General features: G+C 30.0%; 1 protein-coding gene across 2 annotated transcripts; it reads left to right on the top strand.

Moving 5' to 3' along the window:
• The first annotated feature begins 4,232 nt into the window (after positions 1-4,232).
• Positions 4,233-25,946, top strand: LOC128965370 (zinc finger MIZ domain-containing protein 1-like). Of its 2 annotated transcripts, none has more exons than XM_054312050.1 (11): positions 4,233-4,355; positions 21,028-21,451; positions 22,309-22,573; positions 22,635-23,081; positions 23,154-23,748; positions 23,822-24,168; positions 24,241-24,516; positions 24,579-24,801; positions 24,859-24,987; positions 25,055-25,680; positions 25,742-25,946. In XM_054312050.1, the coding sequence occupies exons 2-11, from the start codon at positions 21,099-21,101 to the stop codon at positions 25,907-25,909; spliced, it is 3,429 nt and encodes a 1,142-aa protein (XP_054168025.1). In that variant the 5' UTR covers positions 4,233-4,355; positions 21,028-21,098; the 3' UTR covers positions 25,910-25,946. The 2 variants fall into 2 exon arrangements, with proteins under 2 accessions (XP_054168025.1, XP_054168024.1); XM_054312049.1 differs by having other exon boundaries at positions 24,856-24,987.
• Positions 25,947-26,014: the final 68 nt, after the last annotated feature.

Raw genomic sequence — 26,014 nt, 5'->3', positions numbered from 1 at the left:
TTAATTAGAATATTAGAGATTTATCAAAATATTTATACATTAGTAGTATTTTTCCGCATTTATAGGCAGTCTATGATTTATAATACCAGTTAATTTGTATCAAAAAAATTTTATTATATAAATATTCTTAGTATTGTTTAAAACACTTTAAAATAGTTTTTTGAGGGCAAATGTCAATATTTATTGATATGCAATCATTTATCACACAACCTGTGAATTGAACTCAAGTTATTTGCAAAATACATGTATTTTATAATATAAATAATTCAAACATTCATAACATTTTATTTGAAAAAATTTTAATTTTAATTTTATTTATCAAAACACAACTTTTTTAATGATAGCTTAAAAAATGATTGAAAAAACCGGTAGCGGTTTGAGTGACTCTCCCGTCATATCATTAAGTTTTGTATAAATGTCTTTTACTCTGCAAAACATTTACTTAATAGTTGCTTAAAATATTAATTTCTTAATTATTAATTAAATAATTGTTAATTTATGAGTTATTTGAATGTTGATTATAACTACAAGTGTACACACTATACTTCATTTATATATTTATTTTAATATATTACCGGTAAATGTATTTTTTTAAATGAGATCTCAAAATTAATATCATATTATATGCTTTAATTTTATGTACAGTATATGTATTGAATAATAACATTATTAATAATGTAATTAATTATAATTAAAGTAAACCACTATTATTATCTCATGCAATAACACAACAAACAAGGTTAACTATAATACAGTAACCCAGGGTAATTGGCTTTTTAATTGTATAAATTTATTTATTTAAATAATTTTGTACTCTTAAAGAGTATTTATTTTAAATTTAGTTATTTATAATTTATGCATTTGTTTAAAAAACAAACTAAATTTAGTTGAGGTTTACAATTGTGTTATATTTTGGGTTAAAAGTAAAAGAAATGCTGCGATAAAAATACCACAAACAGTGCAGTTTAGTTGTAAATCAACTTATTATTATTTTTAACAATATTAATAAAATATTCATTATGTTTTTCCCTTATGATATACTGTATATAACTATATATATATATATACATACTGTATATTTATTTATATAAATATAATGTCAATAATGTAAACTAAGTAACTCTTTTACAGTATATTAATAAAGAAAGTTAACACAAAAAATATTGTCTTATCATTAGATCTGAAAACAGCACTTAATTTATATTTGAATACAACTATAATTTATTAATTATTTTTCTATTTTGACAATAAATAAAACACCAAATAAACGATATAAATATCTTTTTTAAATGTCTTAATAATCAAAATTTTCATACTTATTATGTAAGTTTGCATATAAAAGGAAATACATTAAACTTAATGAAAAATTTTCTATAATTCACTTTATTTGTCTATAATTAGATATTTAGCACTAATTGTGTCTTTACTCTCATTTTATATTCTATATAAAGCAATATAGCCTTGTTTTACTAGAAATTCATATTATTATCAATTTTCACTTATTAATCAACAAATATCTCAAATTAATTAAATGCTTAGTTATTTCAAATAAATATAAAAAATTAATTTTATTAACTACTGTAGTCGTAATTTAATAATTTTCATATTATCATGCAATATGATGTTTAAGAAAGTTTATACTATATCATAGAACTAACTATAATATATAAATCGGTTGACATAATGTAATAATATTAGCATTAATAATATGCAAAAAAATATGCATAAAAATAAATTTATTTTTGTTGACAAAAAAAATAAATAAAAAGATGAGACAATTCTTGTGAAACGCTTATATATTTAGTGTATCGCAACTGAAAGCATACAAAAAAAACTTTCAATAATTCATGAATTCATTTATTTGGCAGATGTTTTGTGCATAAAATAACATATTTTTATATATTTGTTGTGAAAGACATGATAACAATAAAAACAAAAAATTAGTCGCTTTTATAGTCATTTAAGTCAACTAAACACACTGTATATAATGTATAATAATAATAGGCTTTGTGTTTATAATGGGCTCCAAATTTCTATTAAATCATTGCTCTAAACAACAACAAAAATATATGTATTTTTTACAAAATGAGTTCAATGAGAAAAGTTAGCAACAATTATTGCTAATGTTAAACACATATACAGTACATAACATACATATTAGAAAACTTGTATTTTGATTACGTGAATATGTTTTCAATTGGCACTCATTTATCACATTTTTAATATGTCTTTATATTAGAGTAATGTATTTATATGTAAACATTTTCTTTTAATATACTCTAAAGTATATTAACTCTCTTATCACTAATTTATATATTGTTTTTTGATAACTAAATTTTTTCTACAAAGAAATTATTACAACTAAATACACACTACTTATAGACAATATAAAACAATATATAAATACAATATATCAATATATATAACATTAAAGTTAAGTTTCATAATTAGCTCTAAGAAATGATTTTCATTTTGACATCAATGGCAGTCAATGTAGTGATTGGAGTCAATGGGGAGTCGTTGGCGATGAAGTCATTGCGTCGAAGGCTCTCTTAAGTGTATATTTGATATATCATTATATCATTTCAATTATATTAATCAATTCAAAATACTAAATATTTGCAAATATATTAATACAGACAAAAAATACTCACATTATATGAATCGTTTCAATGATTTTTCAGATTATTTTTATACTCATTTTTGTTGTTTTTTCGCTACAACTCAGGGAATGTAATGCAATGTCAAAAACTCCAATATATATATGAATCTTATGATATGATATGCATTACTGATTGAGTTAAACTATAGCTTAGCTTTAAATATATTTATATATAAACTAAATTTATATTACTGTATATATTTAGATGTTGTGTGCATGCGATGAAACATTGGTATATCTTATGAAATAATTACATCCATTGCGAACCAGTTATGGCTTAATATACAATAAATAAAGTATATATCAAATTGTTTGACTATTTTCGGGCTAAAGAAAGGCGGAAGACTTGCCTTTTATATACATTTTTACTTTAATAATAATACTATAAATATTAAATCAAAAAAGCGTCTCTTATTTTCTCATAACTAAATAAATGGCTCTCTCTTTAAGTATTTTCAAACAAAATAAATAACAAAACTTTTTCGAGCATTTTTATACTCTATTTAAATGCATTAATCATTTATTTTGTTAAATGCATTTAATTAAATAAGCTGTTTATTAAATGTATTTATGGCTATATATATTAAGTTATATACAGTATATTTATACATATAATGAAAATGATAAATTTGTGCATTTTTTATGCTTTGTCACCCATTGCCAAAGGGGTAGAATATTTCAACCCTCGACCCCCAGAATCTCAAAAAACATTAATATGAATATTTAAATCAAATTCAAAAGTCAATCACTTGGCTATTCCTGCTTTTTATAATATAATACAGTATAATACATATAAGATAATTGCTTTAATAAGTTTGATTGGATGTATTCAAATGTTGATAACCATCACTAAAAAATTTCTATAATCAGGTTATTTAATGAACCGTTTTTTCGCATCCATTTAAATAACAGTATAAAACTTATACAAGTTTTAGTGTATTAATATTATAATAAATTTGTTTGTTTTTTCAAAATATTTTTATTTCAAAACGACTTTTGTAATGAATTAATAAAAGCGTCAAAACTATTAACTGATTTCAAAACAAAACACTAATTAATGAGATGAGACATAAATTAGTCAAATATATAGTAATAGAGTTAATCAAACAAAAAATGTCAGATAAAGTGTGTTTAATAATATATGTGTAAATAATGTAAGCGATCGACAAATATATCAATGACTGTCATCACTGCTTCAGCACTACTTTAACGCATAACTCGTATAACTTATAATATAAGTGTGTTTTGAAAAGCAAATGATTTGAATAAAAACTTTTGAACACTTGAAACACATGTTAACTAATTGCCATAAAACTAGTCGATAAGTGACTGGAGAAGCGATACCTCAATGTTCTCACACCAGATGTCTCAGTGCCGATGCTATGCTAAGCACTGGTCGTTATGCTATGAGTGACGTCAGACAACAGTGAGACAACAGTGCAAACCATTGCATAGCATTCATAACATGACATTCAGTGCGGACTACAGTGTAGTCGTCGACACAGTGTTTGTGTTTTCTCTATATATAAATATATATTAACTGAAACTCTCTAAAAGCAAACTTATATTATTATACGATATTATAGTCACAACTGTATTGTGAATGCATTTCATATGAAAAGCAATGAGTGATTGAGTGAACACTTTATGGAATAATCGCATTCAAGACTCACTACAATCCATACATCTGAAGGTAAGCATTGATACTGTTTTGAAAAACTATTATTTTTACACATTTGTCAGTATTTTATATACATTGACATCAAATCATTTAAATTAATCATCAATTTTGACAAAACTCATGAAAAGCTGCTAATAATCTCTAATAAGACACACAACTCATGTGTGATGAATGCTATGTGTGAGCTATCAATGCTATGAATCTATGAATACGTGCTTTCAATGCATACCAATCGCTAATGTTGTGGCTAATAGTGACCATTGCTTTCAAATACACTACTATTTAAGGGTCCTATGAGTCTCCTCTCATATGTTTACCATCAGTTTAGACCCACAAGTGCTATGTTTAGAGCCAAACAACAAGACCTTTCTGTAAGCAAATTGTTTACAAAAAAAAAAGAAAAGAAAAATACTTTTGAAACTTCAATCTGACTACTGATTCACTGCTTTCCAGACATATGACTGAATCTTATGTCTCATACGTTGGCCATTGATTGCAACGATTTATTATATTATTATTATGTTATATATAAATATATACACATAAATGACATGAATCTATGATAAAAACAAATATATTTATTTAGTAATATTACACTTGTATTGATTAGTTAAACAATGTATATGAATGACAATGAACCATGCTTATAAGCCATGCCTATTTGTTGTTAATGATTTTATTGGTATCATGTTAATGATAGGTAATATTGTCACCTTAGATAATTTATCAAGTTTATTTAATTAGCATAACGCTTAAACAAAAGTTTGCATAACTTTTGTGTATAAGTTATATACTGTATATACATGTTAGATATAGTGTACCTGTATATACAGTAAATATACTGTAAATAAGTTATGTATACTCTTATTGTGTTATATTTGTGGTAATTGATAGCATAATTGACAATGAATTAAATAATGAATGTGTGATGTGGTATTTAGCACTTACCTAAAAGTGGCCAGGTATCAAATGAGCCTGTTCCATTTAGAATTTGTCTAATTTGCACGAGTTTGTGAACCATTGACTTTTGAAACTCCGTGGGAGTGGACTAAAGTATAATACATTATATACTGGTATCGTATATGAGTTGCTTTATCGATAAGTTGTAAAACTGGTGTACAATATATTTGTTATTCATTGTATCCAAGTTTGAGACCTAAAGCTAATCGACTTTTCAATTGTACTCATTTATGAATGAATTTTTCCTAAAAGTTTTACCTAATTTTCATATTTGTCGGCGAAATTTCTCACTTACTTGTGATAACAAGTTATGATAACAATTGTATATATGATATGATTTCATGTCACTGGGTATATGTCACTATTATGACAAAATGTATGGTTAAATGTGTGGCCAATTGACTTTTTTGATGGTATATTAACCAAAATTATTTGATTGACTCCACAAATCAGTTAATATGCTATTTAAATGTATTTTAATGCAATTGTTATGTGATTTGTATTGAATTACTAAATGAATTCCTGTTTAGATTTGAGTGAAAATTTAGATCCAATGTATAAGTAATATATGAAATGTGTTTTGTATTTGTTTGCAATTGTGATGTTTAGCACAGGAAAGCGTAACTTCCGATCATTGAATACATTGTTGGGACAAAACTTGAAATTTGCACAAAATCTCATAGGATTCATATGAGAGTAGGTCTTACCCCCAGTCAGTCTATTTGTTGAAGTAGTCTTAGAAGTCTTTCCTAACCTAACATTGCATTCCTTATGATTCCATACCTTTAGTTTGGGATCGCTATGGGTCTTGTCGTGTCTTTATGTGATCAGCAATGCAATGCCAGTGCAATGCCAACTACAATGTATTTCTTTTAATGTGCGTTTGAGGAGCCCATCCCTTACCTCCCTTACCAAAGAGGATCCCCTCAACAAAGCGTTGTATAGCTTATGAATGTTCTTAAGAGTGGTAGAGCTACTCAAGCATTTTGTTGGTTTGCTTTGAACTACCACTGCCACACACCAAACTTATATACATATATTTATATATATATACAGTATATATATATATATATATATATATATGTATACATATCGCTCATAAACAGCACAAAATCTCTTTCCCCTGAAAGTCGCTCTCTTTCTTCAGTCAGCTCTCTCTCCCCTCATTCTCGACTCTCCTCTTTCAGTGTGTGAGCCCTGTGTTTGTGGCCTCCATTGGGAACCTCTTGATTGTGATGTGTGTCCCAACCGGTCTAACTATTTTCACGCCATAGCAGTGCAACTGCCAGACGGACACATTGTTGTTTGTGAACTAAGGAGTCGCCTCTCAACTCCTCTTTATGCCTCCTCCTCTACATGACTCTCAATGAGCACCACTCATATGATACCAGTGCTGTCAGAGCGGTGTCACGCGTAGACCCCAACCAAACACATTGGCATTCAGTGGTGCACTCATTACGATCCCTACGATCCTTATCGACAAATTCACCTCAAAATATCTACCAATGCTTTCATTTATTGTCCATAAATTTGTTTGGTTGTAATCACCTTTACTTGCTATCCATCACTTATAACTCAATATATTTATCTATTGATATATTTCTATACTTAAACTCTTTATTTTAAATTATTGAAAACTTTTTAAAAACTTTTTATTATTTTTTATATACATTTGACGCCAACTTATTTCTATTAGTCATGCATTTAAAGTTTGAGTCACTCGTTTGGTTTGCTTTGTTTCATATCTGTCTCTTTATGTCTGTGTTTGTTGTTTGGTATGGCATCTGCTCCTCTCGGCCTCCCTCTCCCTCTGAGCGCGTGTCGCCTCGATATAACATCATATATACTGTAAGTGAGGCTGAATTATGAGTTTCTCACTCATTCATTCAGTCATCTACTTTCTCACTCTGCATCCCTGATCCCTCATCCCTATGTCTATGCCCTGCAACATGTGAATCACGCTGTCTATTGTCCTGACGATACATATAGTTAAAGTAGTAGCTCTCTCTCTCTCTACAGTTGTCAATGTTTTCCCATCCATAATGATGGGAGACTCTCATAGAGTGATATTGAGTCTCATGAGTGGTAAGTAAAAGCAGTACAACTCTGTTAAAATTGTCAACCAATGCATACATATTATAATACTGTATAACACATATCGTGGGCACCAGTGCTGCAACACTTTGCATGTGTGTGACTGAACTCAACATCATTGGGACTCAACTCACCATTTATTTCATTATCTTTATTTCATTGAATGAGTAAACCATTTGAACGGCCAATACATGAGCTTTTATGCCTCATATTTGTCATCTACTGCTCTCTCACACACTGTCTCTCCCTTTCTCTCCCTTTCATATTGTTATTGCTTTTTTCGGTTGAGCCGTACTAAGGATTAAGTCGAGCCAATACAGACACCAAATGAAGACAATGTTAACAGTATATGTCGTTTAATGACAACACAACCAATGATTGATTTACTGACAATCAAATTAAATAATTCAAAACTGTTTTTCTGGAAATTTCCACAAAACTACTCGACTTTTGTCTCATTTTTTATTCCTATTTATCACTTATATAATGCAGTGATTTAATTGTAAAAAAACCTTATTTTAAAAAAAATGAAATTTATATGATTTATAAATAAAATATACAACTATTTCACAAAAAATATCTTTTATCGCAACCAAAGAGCAAAAATTTATTCTCAGATAGAGTTTTGATAGTTTTATTGAAATGAGAGTTAAAAATAAAGAAAACGATAAAAAGCAATAACTTTTCGTTAGTCTTAGTGTTTAGTATTAAGCACTTTGTGTTTTTGAGAGTAATTTTTATTTTATTTTAGTATTTCTCTTTGAAAAAATCTTACATCGATTTAAGTTATTGAACTAATACTCGTTTATTAAGTTTTTTGTGAGTTTGCAGTCAAGCAGACAAACATCTATTTTATGAAAAATGAAACTTTATTTACGGCTAAATATACACAGCATTTACTTGCAATGTAACCGATCTAACCATCCCTTTGTCCCACTCATGCTTTACGCCAATGACAACACACCACTAGTTGTCTGTTCAGTCATACTATTCATTGACATTATTTAGTAGCATATTTTATATTACATTACATTATAATACATTTTTATATACTGTATAATAAAGGCTATTATATTATTTCTTATATTTATTTAATATACAAATATTTTTCATACAATATTTAAATAACGCGGAAAACAATATGTTGTGTTAAAACTTTAAACACAAGTGAACAATGAATTTAAATGTTGTTTTTATTTCATATATATTGCAATTTTGCGTATATGTGTATATACCGTATATTCAGTATTAATAAATAAAAATTATATACTGTATGTAGTATTAATCAACACACTTTTCCTGATATAAATTTATGACTTCATATTATTTGAAAAGCCATTATTTATTAATTAAATAATAACATATAATAAAGATCTCAACAAAACAATTACTTGATTAGCAAAATCATATCTCTTGTATTTTGGCACAAAAATGATTTATATAAAAAAAATTGAAAATTATTTAATTATTTGAAAATTATTGGAATTCCCTCACAAATAGTGAGTCGTGTAAAGGTATGTATTATATGTATAAAGAAATGTTTGTCAGGGATGGCCACTACTTGACTAACACTTAACCACTTTGTATATGAGATCCACTTTTTTATTATTGAGCTCAAGACTCATACAGGGTTTGGCTTTACTTCAAACCATAGGTCTCACACACTGTTTCAGGGACACCATCTCATAATTACATTAATATTTATTAAACGTGTTATATAAGTGTCTAATATATATTTCAACCTTCAATGCCCTCCCCATCAATGATCAGGTATGGTATGGTGTATGTTAAGGTAGCAAACTTTAGTATATTATAAGTATATAATCTAAAGACTATAGTATTTGTGTTTAATTAAATAAACATGACTTATTAATTGCAATATTATCGATAATATGTGATTTATTAACTATAAATTATTTTTTCCATTTTTAACTATACGATAGCATAATTAAATATAAATTGTTATTATAATTAAAAAACAAACTATTACAATAGAGTACTAAAACTTTACTAAATCGGTATATAATATTACATAAGTTATGATAAAATAATATTTAAAATAATGTAACAACAAAAAAGACAAAAAATATACATAAAAAATATATTTTTAATATTATATATATATATATATATATATTTGCTATGTGTTTGAAAAGAGAAATCCTTCACAACATTATATTTAGTGAAATCAATATTTATTCACATTATGTTTATATCAACATTATATCAACATTGACATAGTTTAGTGCCATTCAATAAGTTGCTTGCATTTGGTTTGCTGTTTATTGCTTAACACATACACAACAACTCAATAGCAATGATATGCTCAGAGAAATAACGTATAAAATGAGAGAAAACAAAAATTATAAAATTAAAATTCATGGCTATTGTTAAGTGATTATATTTTAATGAATATTATATATTTATAATTTATATTTAAATATATATATACTTACATATATTTACTATTGGTTGGTTGTATGTGTATATGCCTTAGAGTGTATGATTAAGAAATTAATAAATAATAAAAAATTTATATAAAAATTTATGTTTAGCATTGCTTAACAAATCCTTCAATTTATAAAATTCATTGCAATTTTAATAAATATGTTTTTCACTTAACATGACTATTAGGTTTAACTTTAAATATAAGTAAAGATATAATAGTTTGTATACAATGAAACGTTTAATTAGACAATTTTGTATTAAATTTGGCTAAAATCAGTATTTCCTGGATTTTGACCGGAAATTGATATATCATTTGTGTATTTTAACACAAAGACCGACATAATTGGTATTAAGTGTGCAAACTTATGGCACAATTTAATTAAATAATATCTCTATCGCACATAAATCATAACCCAATTTAATTGAGATCAACAAACAAAATCAAACATATATTTCATTATATAAAAGTTATTGTTGTTATGATTATTATGATTACGATTGTTGTCTCTAAAGAGACCGCTGTTAAGAAATTGATTTTTGTCGTGTATTATATTATATTATATTTTTTAAATCAATTTATTATATATAAGGACTTTATTTTGTACTCTATTTTAGACAATATATACTTTATATAAGTATATAATTTTCTCGGATCTTGATTTCAAAATATAGTCTTTTTGATATATAATTATTTTTGTTGCTATAAATGTGTATTTTGAGTGTAAGAATCCTATTGAATCATAATGTTATAATTTATTTAAAAAACTTAATAATAGCAGTATGTGATCAATGCATGAGAAATTGCTAATTCAAAATTAAATGTTTTGATATTTTTTATATTTATATATACATTTGTCAAAATTATAAAAAATATTTTTGAAAAGTATTTAAAACAATTTTTACCTGTTTGTATATACATTTAATTTGAAGTATTAGTGTTACATTTTTTTCAGCAAATATATTTATCAATTAAACCACACATTTTTTAATAAGAGATACAAAATAGCAATTAAAAAATCATTTTTTTGTATAAAGTGACAAAACATGATTTCTTAATAGTGTATGATATGATATAAAAAAACTATTACTGAGTTACTAACTACTCAAATAACTTAAATATTGTGTACTTGTTTGTTATTTGTTAACTCAAACAAGATAATTGCCAAAATATCAACTTTAAATTTTAATAATATTCAATTTGAAATACCTATTGATATAAACTTATAAAGTATTTAAATGATTAAATGAAAAATAATAATTTGTTGACTAATATTGTATGAAATGTAAAGAAAACTTGATCTCAATATACAAACAAATAATAGTTATATTAATGTTTTTAATGTTTGTTCAATTGAAATGATTATTTGATTTGAGCCTAAAGTTAATGAAAAGAGAGTCAAATATTGTGCGATAAAACTGATAAAATAGTGGTTTCAATGGTTACAGAATAAGAATTAATAACCATTTGCAAAGTTTTGCCACTAAAAGCAATACATGCATTGATTTTAATTCTCATCGGATTTACATACATACGGTATAATACATACAATACTATCATTGATAGAGAGAGAGAGAGAGAGAGAGAGAGAGAGAGAGAGAGAGATCAGGGAGAGAAAGTGACTGACAGACTCTTGCACAGGCATATATAGTGATGGCATAGTTGACTCTCATATACAGTATATGTATATATATAATATAGTGTATTGTGTCTCATTGTCTATTAACTAAACTCATTTCAGATATTGCATCGATTGGTGGCCTTTGCAACCACTGTGTAGTTATATAATTACATATGAAATAGTGGTACACTCGCTGCTACTCAACATTATTATCAGTATATCTTTGTTGAGCTTATTGTCGGTTTCATTGTCATGTTTGCATACATAGCGCATAGGCAGCCATAGTAACAAATAATACATAATATGAGACACTTCTCTAAATATTAGCTAAAGAGTTCAGCTTTTTATTCAAATACATCACAACTATGTTTATTACTCAAGTATTGTCTCACACATAGAGTATATAAATATATATAAATGACTGAATAACTTATGATAAATGAATTGTTAATCGTTTGCCACAAAACTTATTAACATTTTGAGGCAAACTTTAGACCCAATAGTTTAACGTTTATCTCATCGCTAAAATAAATTGTTTGAAAATTCATTCATAAAACTAATGATAGATTATATCGATTACTAACAATAAGTTATATATACTGTAAATATCAATAACTATTTGCTGCTTTCACTCACTTCACACACACTCACATACTCTCCCCTTATGTTTGCTGTTATTGTCATATAATTTGTTAACAAGAGTTGATAATATTATGTTAATGTGATTATTGCGCCCAATTGTCAACCACTTCTTCTCAAAAGTCGAGTCTAAAAATAATAATCAGATATATGTATGATATATATAAATATAAGTATATTTGTATATATATTTGTAATGCATTTAACTTTTCAAATATGAATAAAATTGTTATCAATACCAGAAAATGTCAAAACAGATACCATTATGTGTTGTATGTCTAACTGAATGCTGTTTTGCTATTATATTATAGCCGACCTACCATTCAGTCCATTCCGCAATCGCAGAACTTGCATATCATATATATATACTTAATATATATATAACACTAGTTTATAAAGTATACACAGTATATATACATATATTTTTATATATAGTGTGCACACAATCCATGAGAATCTATGTTTTTAGTATAGTTAGTGAAGAGTGAGTTCGAGTTTAGGTAACAATACTCACAGCAATACATACTGTACTCTGAAATAAGCGAATAGAAAGAGCATCGCATTGACGACAACGACGACTCTATGCTATTATATTGAAAGCAAACTACAAACACAACACAACACTTACATACAGTTATTGATCTTTTTAGCTCTTTTCCGCATTTCATACACACACTCAATGTATATATATATATATATAATGTCTGTATACAGCTCTGTCCAAAACTCTTCTTTTTATGTCTGGTCTCTCTTTCCTTCACTAGCTTTTATCTGTGCTCTCTCTTTCTCTTTCTCTCTCTCTCTCTCTCTCTCTTTCTCTCTCTTCTCTCTCCTCTCTCTCTCTCTCTCTTTTTCTCTCTCTTCTCTCTCCTCTCTCTCTCTCCTCTTTCTCTATTTCTGTTTTTTATTCACTTACTCTTACATTTAGACTGTTTAGCAATTGTTAGTATTAGTAGCTGAAAGCAGAGCAAAAGCAACGATAAAAACTATATCGACATAACATTGTGTGTGACTTATTGTAGTTAAGAAGTTGAGTGCAGTGCAGGCGCGCATCGGTGCCACCGATGGCACTGATGGCCAAACAGCTAACATCTAATTCATTTGACTCTCTTTAGACACCAAACACTCATAAGTATACAATCTTTTATAAACAGTATATATATATTATTGTTTGCAAACTCTCACAGTCGATGCACTACCACTTAGTTGTCATATTAGAGGCCAATCACACCATAAATGAAATATAGTTGAGCTCATCATAGGTTATAGTAGTAGTGAAACGGTTAGTACAATGAAATGGTAGCAAATGAAGCAATCAAACAATTGAATCACTTTTGAGTATATTTTGCACAAATGGTCAACAACTGAACAACAGGCAAACTATAAGACCCTGACATCCCTATCCCCTCTCTATTTGATGCAATTGACTAAATTGTATTTTATATATGTGTATACAGTATATGCTATATATATACTGTACATTATAGCAATTTCAAAGTATAAACAATTGGCTTTCATTGGACTAATTGCTGAACGACCAGTCATTTCATTATTAAATAGACTTTTGTTTGAATGTATAGTCTATATATATATTTGTTTGTAGTTGAGAGGGCATCGGTGCATAACCAGGATCTGTTGGTTTACAATAAATAGTGTGGATTGTAATGCAATGCAATAGGAATGGTATGCATTACTGGTATTGGTATTATCAACACAATATACTCTACTTTTGTGTGTATACTGTATATACAGAGAGCGCGTAATATAAAAGCCTTTTGCAAACTATTGTCAATAGTGTTGTTGAACGGATCCAATCTCTAGTCTTAATGGTAGGCAATGTAAGTGAGGCAAACACACGACACGTATTGAAAGCATTTTCATTGAACCAAATATCGACCCGTTGGCCGGGGAGGGGGCATAACATTCAAACATCAATCTCCAACATTAACAGCTATACTTGAAGCCAACTATAAGCCTTAAACTAAGCAATAGATGCATCATGTGGTGAATACCAGTCCTTATATGCCAATATGTGGCTAAGTATCTGTCCAATTGGTTTCACAACTAATACTTATCACAAAAGCTGTTTAACTTATCTACTCATTCATATATGTATATATATAACTAATTGTCATATTATTATTATTATTACAATTATCACTATTAGTAGCTTAACACTTATTGACACAAATAAATTGATAATAAAAGGCAACAAATGCTGTCATTACAATCATTTTATAATATTTTATATGCTATTTATACTGTATTTAAAAATATACAGTAGATTTAATGACTTATTCATATTGATATAATATTATATTTTTATATTATATAAATATATAATACTATGATTAAAGTCAAAATGCATTAATATGTATAGAAATGATTTTAAACATTTAGGAACGTATATATATCTATAAGATTTACATAAAAATAAAAGATACAAATGTTTGGCATTATTTAAAAGTTGATTTATTTAGAGAGTATAATCTCGTTGAAGATATAATTAATGTTTTATTGAACCGTAAGATATTTCAATAGTGTATTATTTGATGTGCGGTTTATTAGCAGTTGAGAACCAGTCTTAAGTGAAATTATTTAGGAATCGGTGAGAGTGTAATGTTGTCTATCGTTTAGTTAGTAATCATTGCAAAGGCATCCGGAGTTGAGGTTTACAACATTGAGTCAAGTCATGGATAACTTGGAGGTTGAGGTGCTTTGGGCTCAGGATTCCCACCTTTACGGCTCTGTAATCATTGCATAGTCGCCATCCAAGAGTACGAACTCTGGAGCGAGCCGTTGCACCGGTGGTAGCACACCATCCCTTAGTACCTGTTAAGACACATTTGTATTAAGAGTCGGTTTATAACACGGTTTGCCTCTCAATCGAGTCCTGAGTTCATTGACGCACAAATCCGGTTTGAATACACATCACTCACCGCTTCCACATCTTTACCCAAAACAACACATTTAACACAACTTTTTATTTAAACGAGATATTTAATGCAAACCATTAATGACAAGACAAGCATATATCCGAACCCCAACCCCAACCCCAACCCTTACAATTGCTACTATAATCTCCCTTAACTGGACATCTAATCATCTTAATTATTATACTCTAGTTTTTATCACTAAAGTCTAAACATCGTCTGTTATATAAATATATTGTATAATAATATGTTTGTGACTAATAATCAATATATTATATTATAATTAATATATTAATTTGTGAAATAATTAAATATTGAATATTAATTTAGAAAATTGTTGCGCTATTTTAGTGATAAATATTATGAAAAAACTTCTGAAAGTGTTTTGCATGAGAGGTAATAATAGGGACCTTTGCGCTCACATATGTCTAATAATATTAATGAAAAATGTATTGTTTAGATATAAATACATATAAGTCAACATTGAAGTGAAAACAGGAAACGAAAGCAAACATTTGCATCCATATCATTGAATTCAGGCCACTGTAAGGCCAACACTGTTTATTTGTAAACCTTATGTCTTCAATGAACCTCCAAAACCATTAAATGCCTTTCCATACAATTTCCATTGTGTTACACATTTGTATATGATTTGTACTAAAAGTAACTAATTAAGGAAACATCGACATTAGGAACGGCTTATTTCGAGAGGTGTCTATAGTTTGGGTATAAACGTCAATATACTTATCATATATACGCTTGTGATTTAAAAGACAAGAATTACATTATTATTGTTATTAATAAATTGACTCAAATTGAGGACAAATCAATGAAAACTAGAAATAATTGCTGAAAACTGATATAAGATATACTACTATATAGTGCTCAACCTATCATACTGTATGCTATCATGTGTTCAATGAATACCTGTGCAACAACTCAATAGACTTAAACATTTGAATAGTTTTTTATTATTATTTAGAATTAACTTTTTGTTCCACTGTTTCCCTATTGGGTGACCTAAACTCTAAACCACAATAATGTTATCTCCTTTTCCTTCATAAAACTGGATATACTCTACAATAAGTTCACATCATTTATAGTGAATAAAGTTTTTTTTTCTCAAAATACATTAAATGAAATAATGGAAATTAGACTCAATTTTAAATTAAATAGTTTATAGTAAACTATTAGGAAATGTCAATTATTTTGTATTTAACTTACTGTTCTCATCCAATCAATTAATTTAGTTAAACTTATCTTTTTGTATGACAATTTTATATATCCATTTGTGTTTTTATTATTATTTTATTGATACTAATTGAACAAAAATAATATAAATATTATTTGAAACAATAGATGAAATATTAGAAAAGATTAATGTAAGATTTAGCGATTGGGAAAAATTATATTTAAAAGTTATTAACAAATATTGTTTGGATATAAAACACTAACTAAAATAAGTTAACAGATTAGAGCTCAAGTGAGTTAATATCGATTGTGTTGTCTAATATTGATTCAAAATAGAAATACAGCGGTAATAGTGTATTGAGTTTAGCTGTAAAAACGCTTACAAACGGGGGTTTCATTGAATTTATCTTCTGATACAAAAATAGTCTCTTTTTACGTAAATGCCTACAAATGTTATTTAAACTAATAATACAATGATTTTATGGTAACTTATCATTTGATGCATTTTGTATGAAATGAGAAACACCTACACATGAAAGACTAGTGGAGCCCCGACTCTGGCTTACTCTCTCTCTAACTCAACCAACGATACTACCAGTGCTTACAGTTGAGAACAGTTCGTTGAACGACAAGACGTTATGTAAGAATAAAAAATAAAATAAAGAGAAATGATTGAAAGGAAATGACCGCAAAGTATTTTAACATATATTATGTAATGAAATGCTATGCAATGCAATACAAAAGTTACTCAAATTTTGTTTGTCTTCACTAATCCAAACATGTCTTGTCTTCTCCTCTCTCTCTCTCTCTCTCTCTCTCTCTCTCTATATATATATATATATATATTTATCTATCTCCTCTCTTTCTTTAGTTTTTCTCTCTATTTCTCTATTATATATCTTTTGTTGAATATCTTTATTTTTTCTAGTCTTTTGATTGAGACTTTGGGTGAAATCAACGCAAACTCATATCATGTGAGTGTTGTGCACAAGAATTTAGTGGTGAACTCTTCACTTAAGATATATATATATATATATATATATATATATATATATATATATATATGTTTGTTGTGGTGTTCACTGACATGTTTTCGCTCTTTGATTTAAAAAATCATATAATCATACAATTGTTGCAATGTCTCACTCACTCACTTACTCACAATACTACTACTACTACTAAAAACTACATATCATATACTGAATACACATATTTGTTAAAACATTATAATTGAGTGTTAGCTCTCAGGTCTGGCTCAGCTCTCTCTCTCTCTCTCTCTCTCTCTCACACACACACACACACACACACACACACACACACACACACACACACACACACACACACACATACATAGTGATGCTGTCATTCCCTAACTGATGCCATGCCTGCCCTCCCAGTGCTCACATTTACTTACTTACTCTCACTTAGTGTTTCCTTTGCAACACTAAGAAGTTATGCGTTTGGAGTTTAGGTTTACTCTATGATTATATTTTGCTTTTGCTTTGAAGATTCAACTCAAACACAAACTGTACATTTAGTACACTTTATATATAGCACTGTATGGTGTAGTCAATGGTAAATGTGGTATATTTGGTAGATATGGTGTTTGTATTGATCTGTTTGGATGCGCACAAGAGTTTTGCACAAGAAGTATATATATACTGTATATATATATATCATGTCTTGAATATCTTATATGTGATGCCAAAAGTGTAACGTCTCCTAAGTTTTTGTTAGCGTGACCTCAAACCAACTCAAACCAAAATAATACTCAAAGTAATGCTTAACCCTTAATACTGTAAAACATTAGATACGATATAAATTTGAAACCAAAGTTTACTAACAATTGGCTTAATTTGGTTTGAATACAAAACTAGTTCTTTACAGTACATAAAGTCATACATAGAGTGCATATAGTTTTGCACTGTTTTACTGACTTCTTCCTCATCCCTTCCCTTCTGACCCCAAATTATTTATTGTAACACTTATTGCATAAAACTACTAAATACTTAAATAATTATGTATTAACCGCAATAGCAATAAATTGATGTTTTGCGCCAAATAATACTCAAAACAAAACAAAGTGCACCTCAATTATTATAAGTTAGCCCTCTTATGGCTCAGTTATGGCCAATTGTATGCCATGTCTATGGTTAGAGTTCCTCTTATTAGAAAAATTTTGTCGGAAAAATTTGTTACTAATTATTGGGAAAAATGAATTTTTCACCAAAAAAGGGCAGACAGACAGGGGAGGGGTCACACCATTCTTGACATTTGTTGTTAAATATATCTTTTTCTGCAGATGACGAGTCAAAGTGATGTTATGCTTAAAATTGACGCTTAATGTGCTCCCTGTGCTCTCTATTTATATACATTCAATATACTGTACTTTAAATTATTTGTGTATACAAGTAGAGTATGTATGCGTTAAATGTTTATATAATGACAATATATTAATAATAAGTAGTTTACAAACAAACGGCCAATGAATACAATATTGAAGGATAGCTTTGAACAAAAGCAAAGAAAGCACTGAAAGCACTGGAGTTTAATATAATAGTCATTTCCAGTCCAAAGTCATCTCTCATTGCTATCTCCTTCCGGTTGCGTCGGCTTTTTGCACAAAAAATTACTCATAAAAACAGTGAAAAATACACGATTAGTGTTTTAGTATATGTTTTCATTGCATTGAATGTGTTGGGCGTACATCTGTTGTGGTGTTGTTTCTCGATTCTGCCGATGCTTTCAAAAGGTGTCAATCGTGTTGACCGTATCGATGGTGTCGGTGCCCATTCACTGCATTCCTTTCTTACTAAGTTATGCTTACTGTGCTAACCACTAGTGTTTAACTCTTAGGTAACTCACTGTAATTGAAGTGATAGTGAAAGGCATACATAAAACTAGCGAAACGTTCATAAAATTTATTGAGATATATATATATAGTATTGAAAAGTATATCATAGAGTAATAGAGAGTAAAGCAGAAAAAGAAATACAATTTATTGTAAACATCTTTTGCCCATTTCTAGTGAGTCAGTGAGTGAGTAAATAAATGAGTGAGAGATTGAGTGAGTGAGTGACTGTGTGAGAGAGGGATCGAGAGAGAGAGAGAGAGAGAGCTGAGGGGATGTGCATTGGGAGGGGTAGACAAAAAAAGATTGCATTGCTTTTCAGTGTTGATACTTATACTATATGACTGTATGACCGGATGAATAATTCAATCGCTGTTTGCTGTGCTCTCTCTCTCTCTCTCTCTCTCTCTCTCTCTCTCTCTCTCTCTCTCTCTCTCTCTCTCTCTCTCTCTCTCTCTCTCTCTCTCTCTTCATGACTCTCTCTTTGGATGCATTTTCAGGCATTCATTCTATCGATTTGTGAAGTAATGTAACACTCTTTATGTGAGTCTGTAGTGAAGCAGTGGTTTTAATACACAAATAGTGCACTTTCTCTCTAATAGTGCTAAGAATTGATGGCTCACACACTCATCATATAATACTATATATATATATATATATATATATATTTAGTGTATATATAATTTATATTATATATATATATATATACTAACAAAGTGGCGTCACCTCACCCTCACTTGCCTTTTATTATTTGATCAGCAGATGAAAAGGGGCACTAAATTATATGCATAAAGTCATACTATCGTTAATATTGTTAATATTTTTGTTGAGTTGTCTCAGCATTTATAATGGTTATGCTTTGTATGTTTTAGATGTATTCAAACTTATATACCATATATCCATAGCATTGATGACACAATCTATGAACACAATTAGCGTTCATTTACTTTATAAACATTTTGCCGATATTTATATAATTATAAAAATTGTTTTGAAATGTTTTTTCAATCCTAGCTTATCATTATATAATTATACTATTTTATAAACATTATTAAATATTGACCATGGTTATTTATTACATTATTATATATTTATTTAGAAAAAACTAAGTTAGTCAATTAATGATAGACAAAATATTTATATAATAGTTAGTGAATATATGTGTTATTTATAAAATGTGATGTACTGTATGGCGGCACTGGTAGGCAAACTGATGGATGGCTGCGCTTATAGACCATCGACACTGAATTGTTCCAAACGAATGCATTGCTTTGTTGTCAATGAGTGAACACCTGATTATGGCTGAGACTATGTTAGACAATGTGAGACAATGTTAAGGTTCACTCCTTTCATAGCTCTATAACGAGTCAAATGTAACAAAACTTTGAAAACTTCAACACAAATGAACTCAAGTCTTGTCACTGATTCTAATGGTCTGTAATTATTTGAAGACTGAGTGCATATATATATATATATATTGTACTTATAGTGAGACTGTATATACAGGAAGCTCTCGGAGCCGACACTTTTTGTGGCAGTGCTGCCGCTTAAGAGCTTACCTGTTCAGAACATCTCTGTAAAGTGAGTTCCACTCTAAAGACAACTTAAAATACTTGTTTTGGTCTTTAACTTAATTTTGATGATTTTTTGTGCCAAATGGCTAACTATTGTCCAAATGATAGCTTTTGTATTATTAAGTTTAATATTAAGCTTACAATGAGTATCGTTCCCATGAATAGCCATCATAGTTGTTCCCCATTATCACCACTCAAATTCATTATAATATTAAATGTGTATCATATCATATGATACCAACTAATTTGTTTAGAAATATATTCGTTTTGATAGTATTTTGCATGACTATAGTTATTATTATTGTAAATGAATGGCTACTATGGCTAATATGATGAAATAATTTTCATATATTTTGAATTGTCTTTTGAAATTAGTTGCACTAAAGGCGTGATTCAGGTGCCCATAGATAGAGGCGGATAAAGACGATCAATAGGATCAGCATATAATGAATACGGTATTTGTACCAGGAATGGGATGGCAATCTCAACCTCAACAGGGAAGCCAATGTCCTCCTCAGCAACAGAATAATGTTGGTCCCACTCAACAACAATTATCAGTCGTTACGACCGTATGGGGCGTCAAAACAAATAACACAAACGGACCACCAATGACACACACATACGGCAACACCACTGGCCCTCCAAATAACATTCCCTCTCAAACGTCCGGTGTTTCTTATGGTGGACAGACTGGTCACGACGGTTACAATTCCTGTCCTACCACTCCTATGCCTCCACACAAGTCTTACCAAACACAACCTATCTCTCAAAGAGGACAGTCTGGTCCAGGATATGCCGGGTTAGTTGAGTTCATTTCACACACTATTATTCATTTACCTTCAATTATTTTAATACAATTACATAATGAGATTATGTCATAAACTACACTACAGTATAATTGAAATACTTTGAAATTCATTATTTTTATCGCTTCTAAGTTTAAGATACGTAAAAATATTTTATCAAACAGTATATTAATAATTTATTTAAATAATAGATAAATATTGTGTAAAACATTATAATAATGTTTATGTAATTTATATATTAATATAAAGCTAATAGTTATTCATTTTCTTTAAACATTTTGAAATATTTGACAATTTGTTGACAACTAATATATTGATTTTAGTTATTTGACTTATATTATACTTGAAATGCTATTTAGTTTAAGCAAACACTACACACAACATTAATTGAGATAAATTGAGAGCTTTTTGATCACTTTTCTGATTTGATTTCAAAATTATTTAAAGCGTTTTTATGAATTATGACTTACGACTTAACTTAGTTACCTGAGTAGGTAGAGGTAGGTGTGAGGTTTGCCACAGAGCTCAGGGGTCTCTCAAAAACTCATAAATTGATGCATTCATGAAATTAGTAAATTGAAATGTACCTGCTACAAATTTTCATGCCGTGGACAACCTTGAAGTTAACATTGCATTACTAGTCGACCTCACAAATTGAAACAAATACCTGAGCTCTCGTCCCTATAATTGACACTCAATTCAAACATTGACTGCTTTTCTACTTAAGTCATATTTGAGATAATTTTTTTGGGACTAATTTCATAAAAATATTTAGTTTAGAACTTTATGTAAATATTATTTATGTTTATATAACGTAATAATAATAATCATAATATAATGCTAAATATAGACGCAAAAGGAAACAACAGTCGTCATCACCGACCGACCACTTCCACCGATACGGCCCACAGACCACGGCTACAGCCATGTCGGCCGGTATGAACACTCCTATGTCTACAGCAACCAACGGCGCTAACGGTGACTTTCAAGGCGGTCAGTCAGCTTTAAGTACAGCAGCACTGGTAGCCGCCGCTACCGCTACGGCTACTGCAACGGCCAGTGTTGTTGCTATGCAAGAAAGGCAAGAGGCTATTATGAATCCACAATACGGACAGGTATTATAAAGTAATTGTAAATTTATAACTTTCACTAATCAATGATATATTAAATAATTAGATGCAAGGAATGCATGGACAGGGATATCAAAATAATACTTATATTTCACAAAACAATCAAAGGATGAACTCATGTCCACCAAATACTATGAATAATGCAATGGTTGGACATATGAACTCAATGTCCAATCAAATGCATAATCCAAATATGATGAACACTACTAATAATATGAATCAATCGATGCCTATTAATGGTCCGATGGTTATCAATAAGACTATGAATAATGGCATTCAGTCAATGCCACAAATGACAGGACCATCAGCTGCTATGTATGGCGGAGGACCGCGAGCACAGAGACCTGGTCCTTATCCTAACAATCCGCAACAATATATGACTCAAAAGAGACAATATACAACTAATGCAAATGTTCAACAATACACTTCAGGACCAATTATGCAATCATATGGTTCAGTATCACAATCAACTGTTCCTTACAATTCAAATCAAGTAAGTGATGATTTCGTCAAATTATTAATTACCGCTAATTACTTAACTAAATGTCATTACGTTGTTATATAGTATTCAACTAATCAAGGAATGCAATATAATAAGCCAGGCATGCAATCAATGCATTCACATCCACAACAATCCCATCAGCCACAGCCACAGCCACAGCCACAGCAGTACAATCCCGCTATGCAATCGGTTCAACAAATGAATAATTCTTCGGCCAATAATTACCAAAATCAAGTCCAACAACCTATGAAAGCTACTATAAGAGGACAGACACCACAGTATCAAAATCAGTACTATGGCCAGATTGGACAGGTTGGACAGGGAGGCCAAATGAATAACATGAATAACATTAATAATATGAATAACATTAATAACATCAATAATATGAATAATATGTCAGTAAATAATTCAATGAATTCAATGAATCCATCGCACAATGTGTCACAACAATCGCAATCACAATACGATCAAAACTATGGCACTTCTCAATACTCTCATCCAAATAACTTTCACCGAACAATCAATAATTATCAACACTCACCCATTCCTGGCAATCCAACGCCCCCTTTAACACCGGCATCTAATATACCCCCATATTTATCCCCTACAAACGACATTAAACCCTCATTTCCAGATATAAAACCTCGTTTGCAGACAAGTAATAAATCTTGAATTTAAATTGCTTTTGATTTGTTTTTTAGTTAATTAATGATTTATTACTAAATTATTAGGAGATGAAGAGCTTAGGCTAACATTTCCAGTCCGCGACGGAATCATATTAGCCCCCTTTAGACTCGAACACAACCTCGCCGTCAGTAACCATGTCTTCCATCTCAAGCCAACAGTTCACGAGACACTTATGTGGCGTTCAGACCTCGAGCTTCAGCTCAAGTGCTTTCATCACGAAGACAGACAAATGAATACCAATTGGCCGGCATCTGTTCAGGTGTCTGTCAACGCCACACCACTTGTCATCGATAGAGGAGAGAACAAGACATCACACAAACCGTTACATTTGAAAGAAGTGTGTCAGGCGGGCAGGAATATGATTCAGATTACTGTCACTGCTTGTTGTTGTGTATGATATTTAAACGATATGATTACCTATTTTATCAATAATTATATTGTTTTTTAATTTTTAAATTTATAGTCACATCTATTTCTCCTTCAACTGGTTCACAGACCAACAGTCAAGTCTGTACTTCAAGGCTTACTTCGTAAACGACTTCTACCACTTGATCATTGCGTTACTAAAATTAAGAGAAACTTTACGAATGGCGCTCTTCCGACAAATCAAAGTAATCCAACAGGAATTGGAGTCGAGGATGGGGTCGAACAAACAGCTATCAAAGTTTCTCTTAAGTGTCCCATTACTTTCAAGAGGATTACATTACCCGCCAGAGGACCAGATTGTAAACACGTTCAGGTAATCATCTTATTGTAAATTTATTGTTAAATTGAAATTTTTAATAATTTTGTTTGTTTTAGTGCTTTGATTTGGAATCCTATTTACAACTAAACAGTGAACGCGGGTCCTGGAGGTGTCCCGTTTGCAATAAACCCGCTGTTCTCGACGGCCTCGAAGTTGATCAGTACATATGGAGTATATTGACGACTCCGGGTGCCAGTGATTGCGATGAAGTGACAATCGATGCGTCGGCCTCTTGGAAACCCTTCCACACTAAAGGTTTTAAAGAAGAACACGACGGAAGTATGTATTGAAATCTGTTATTATTATAAATTTTACAATTATTCTATCACTCAGTAGATCCCTGTATGGTTTCGAAACGATTCAAACCCATGTCTCCTTCAAGTATGACTTTACCGACATCAAGCTCTTGGGAAATGGGACAGGGATTGTCACCATATAATCCAATACCCACTCCAGATATGAATAGTATGTCATCAAATTTTATACATAAAAAGTAGTAGATTTTTAATTTAATAAATTATGATATAATTAGCGATAGCCAACGGTTCTGTATCTAACGGTCCGATGATGAATGGCTACAACAACTCTGGTTTAGTAAATGGCTTTGATTTTCATTCTTCTGCATCCGATTTCACTCCACTATCACATGACGGCAACGAAAGTATGTTAGACCCGATCGCAGCAATGGAGAAGTCTTTGAGTCATCACGAGCAGCATATGGGCCCCCCCGCCTTCAATAGTGATAATGGTGTCACTAACAGACAAATGTCGCACAATAACAATAACAGCAACAATAATACGAGTAACACCACCCCATCTACACCACATCCACCGACAGCGCCTCCGGTGCACAACAACAATAGCCACGGACCAAATACACCTAACACTCCATCATCAATGGTAACTCATGGCGGACCTAACACTCCTCATACCCCTCATACTCCTCATACGCCCCATACACCCAACGGTGCCGGTAATACTGGCGGACCTCCGAGTGTAACTCCATCAACAGGTCCGGCTAGTGTTGAGGCAGTTAATCATAACACAAGCACACAATCAAATAATTCATCGATATCTCATTCAAATGATTTGGGTGATCTCAACTTTGATCCCGCGGCCATCATTGATGGTGAGGGTCAGGGCCAAGAAGTTCTTAACGTAAGATTTGTCATATTTTTATGATTTGATAGTTAATTAATGAATTGAAATATTTACACAGTTGTTACCCGAGAATGGTGTCGATGCCATGGAGTTATTGTCATATTTGGATACTCCAGAACAAAGCGCTGGCAACTCATCCTTAAGTAATACAGTTGTCAACGGAAGTACAATCAGTTCCAACAATTCTTCAGTAAACGACGACTTACTCTCATTGTTTGAAACGTAATCTAATTGTCATTACGTTTATAAAAATACTATTTACTACTAATTAATATAAATATTATTAATATTATATAAATTAATTATAAATTATTGTACAAAACAAATGATA

Source organism: Oppia nitens, unplaced genomic scaffold, assembly GCF_028296485.1.
Source record: "Oppia nitens isolate AA-2021 unplaced genomic scaffold, nextdenovo-longstitch-racon4-pilon3 scaffold17_pilon_pilon_pilon, whole genome shotgun sequence".
NCBI classification, from domain to species: Eukaryota; Metazoa; Arthropoda; class Arachnida; order Sarcoptiformes; family Oppiidae; genus Oppia; species Oppia nitens.
The sequence above is the reverse complement of the archived record's forward strand: the minus strand, read 5'-3'. Positions and strand labels throughout refer to the sequence as shown.

Bases quoted from the DNA above. Each gene is read 5' to 3' on its own strand.
- LOC128965370 (XM_054312049.1), top strand. From the start codon at position 21,099: ATGAATACGGTATTTGTACCAGGAATGGGATGGCAATCTCAACCTCAA. The intron at 23,082-23,153 runs GTAAGTGATGAT...GTTGTTATATAG, and splicing joins TTCCTTACAATTCAAATCAA to TATTCAACTAATCAAGGAAT. The intron at 24,988-25,054 runs GTATGTCATCAA...TGATATAATTAG, and splicing joins ACCCACTCCAGATATGAATA to CGATAGCCAACGGTTCTGTA.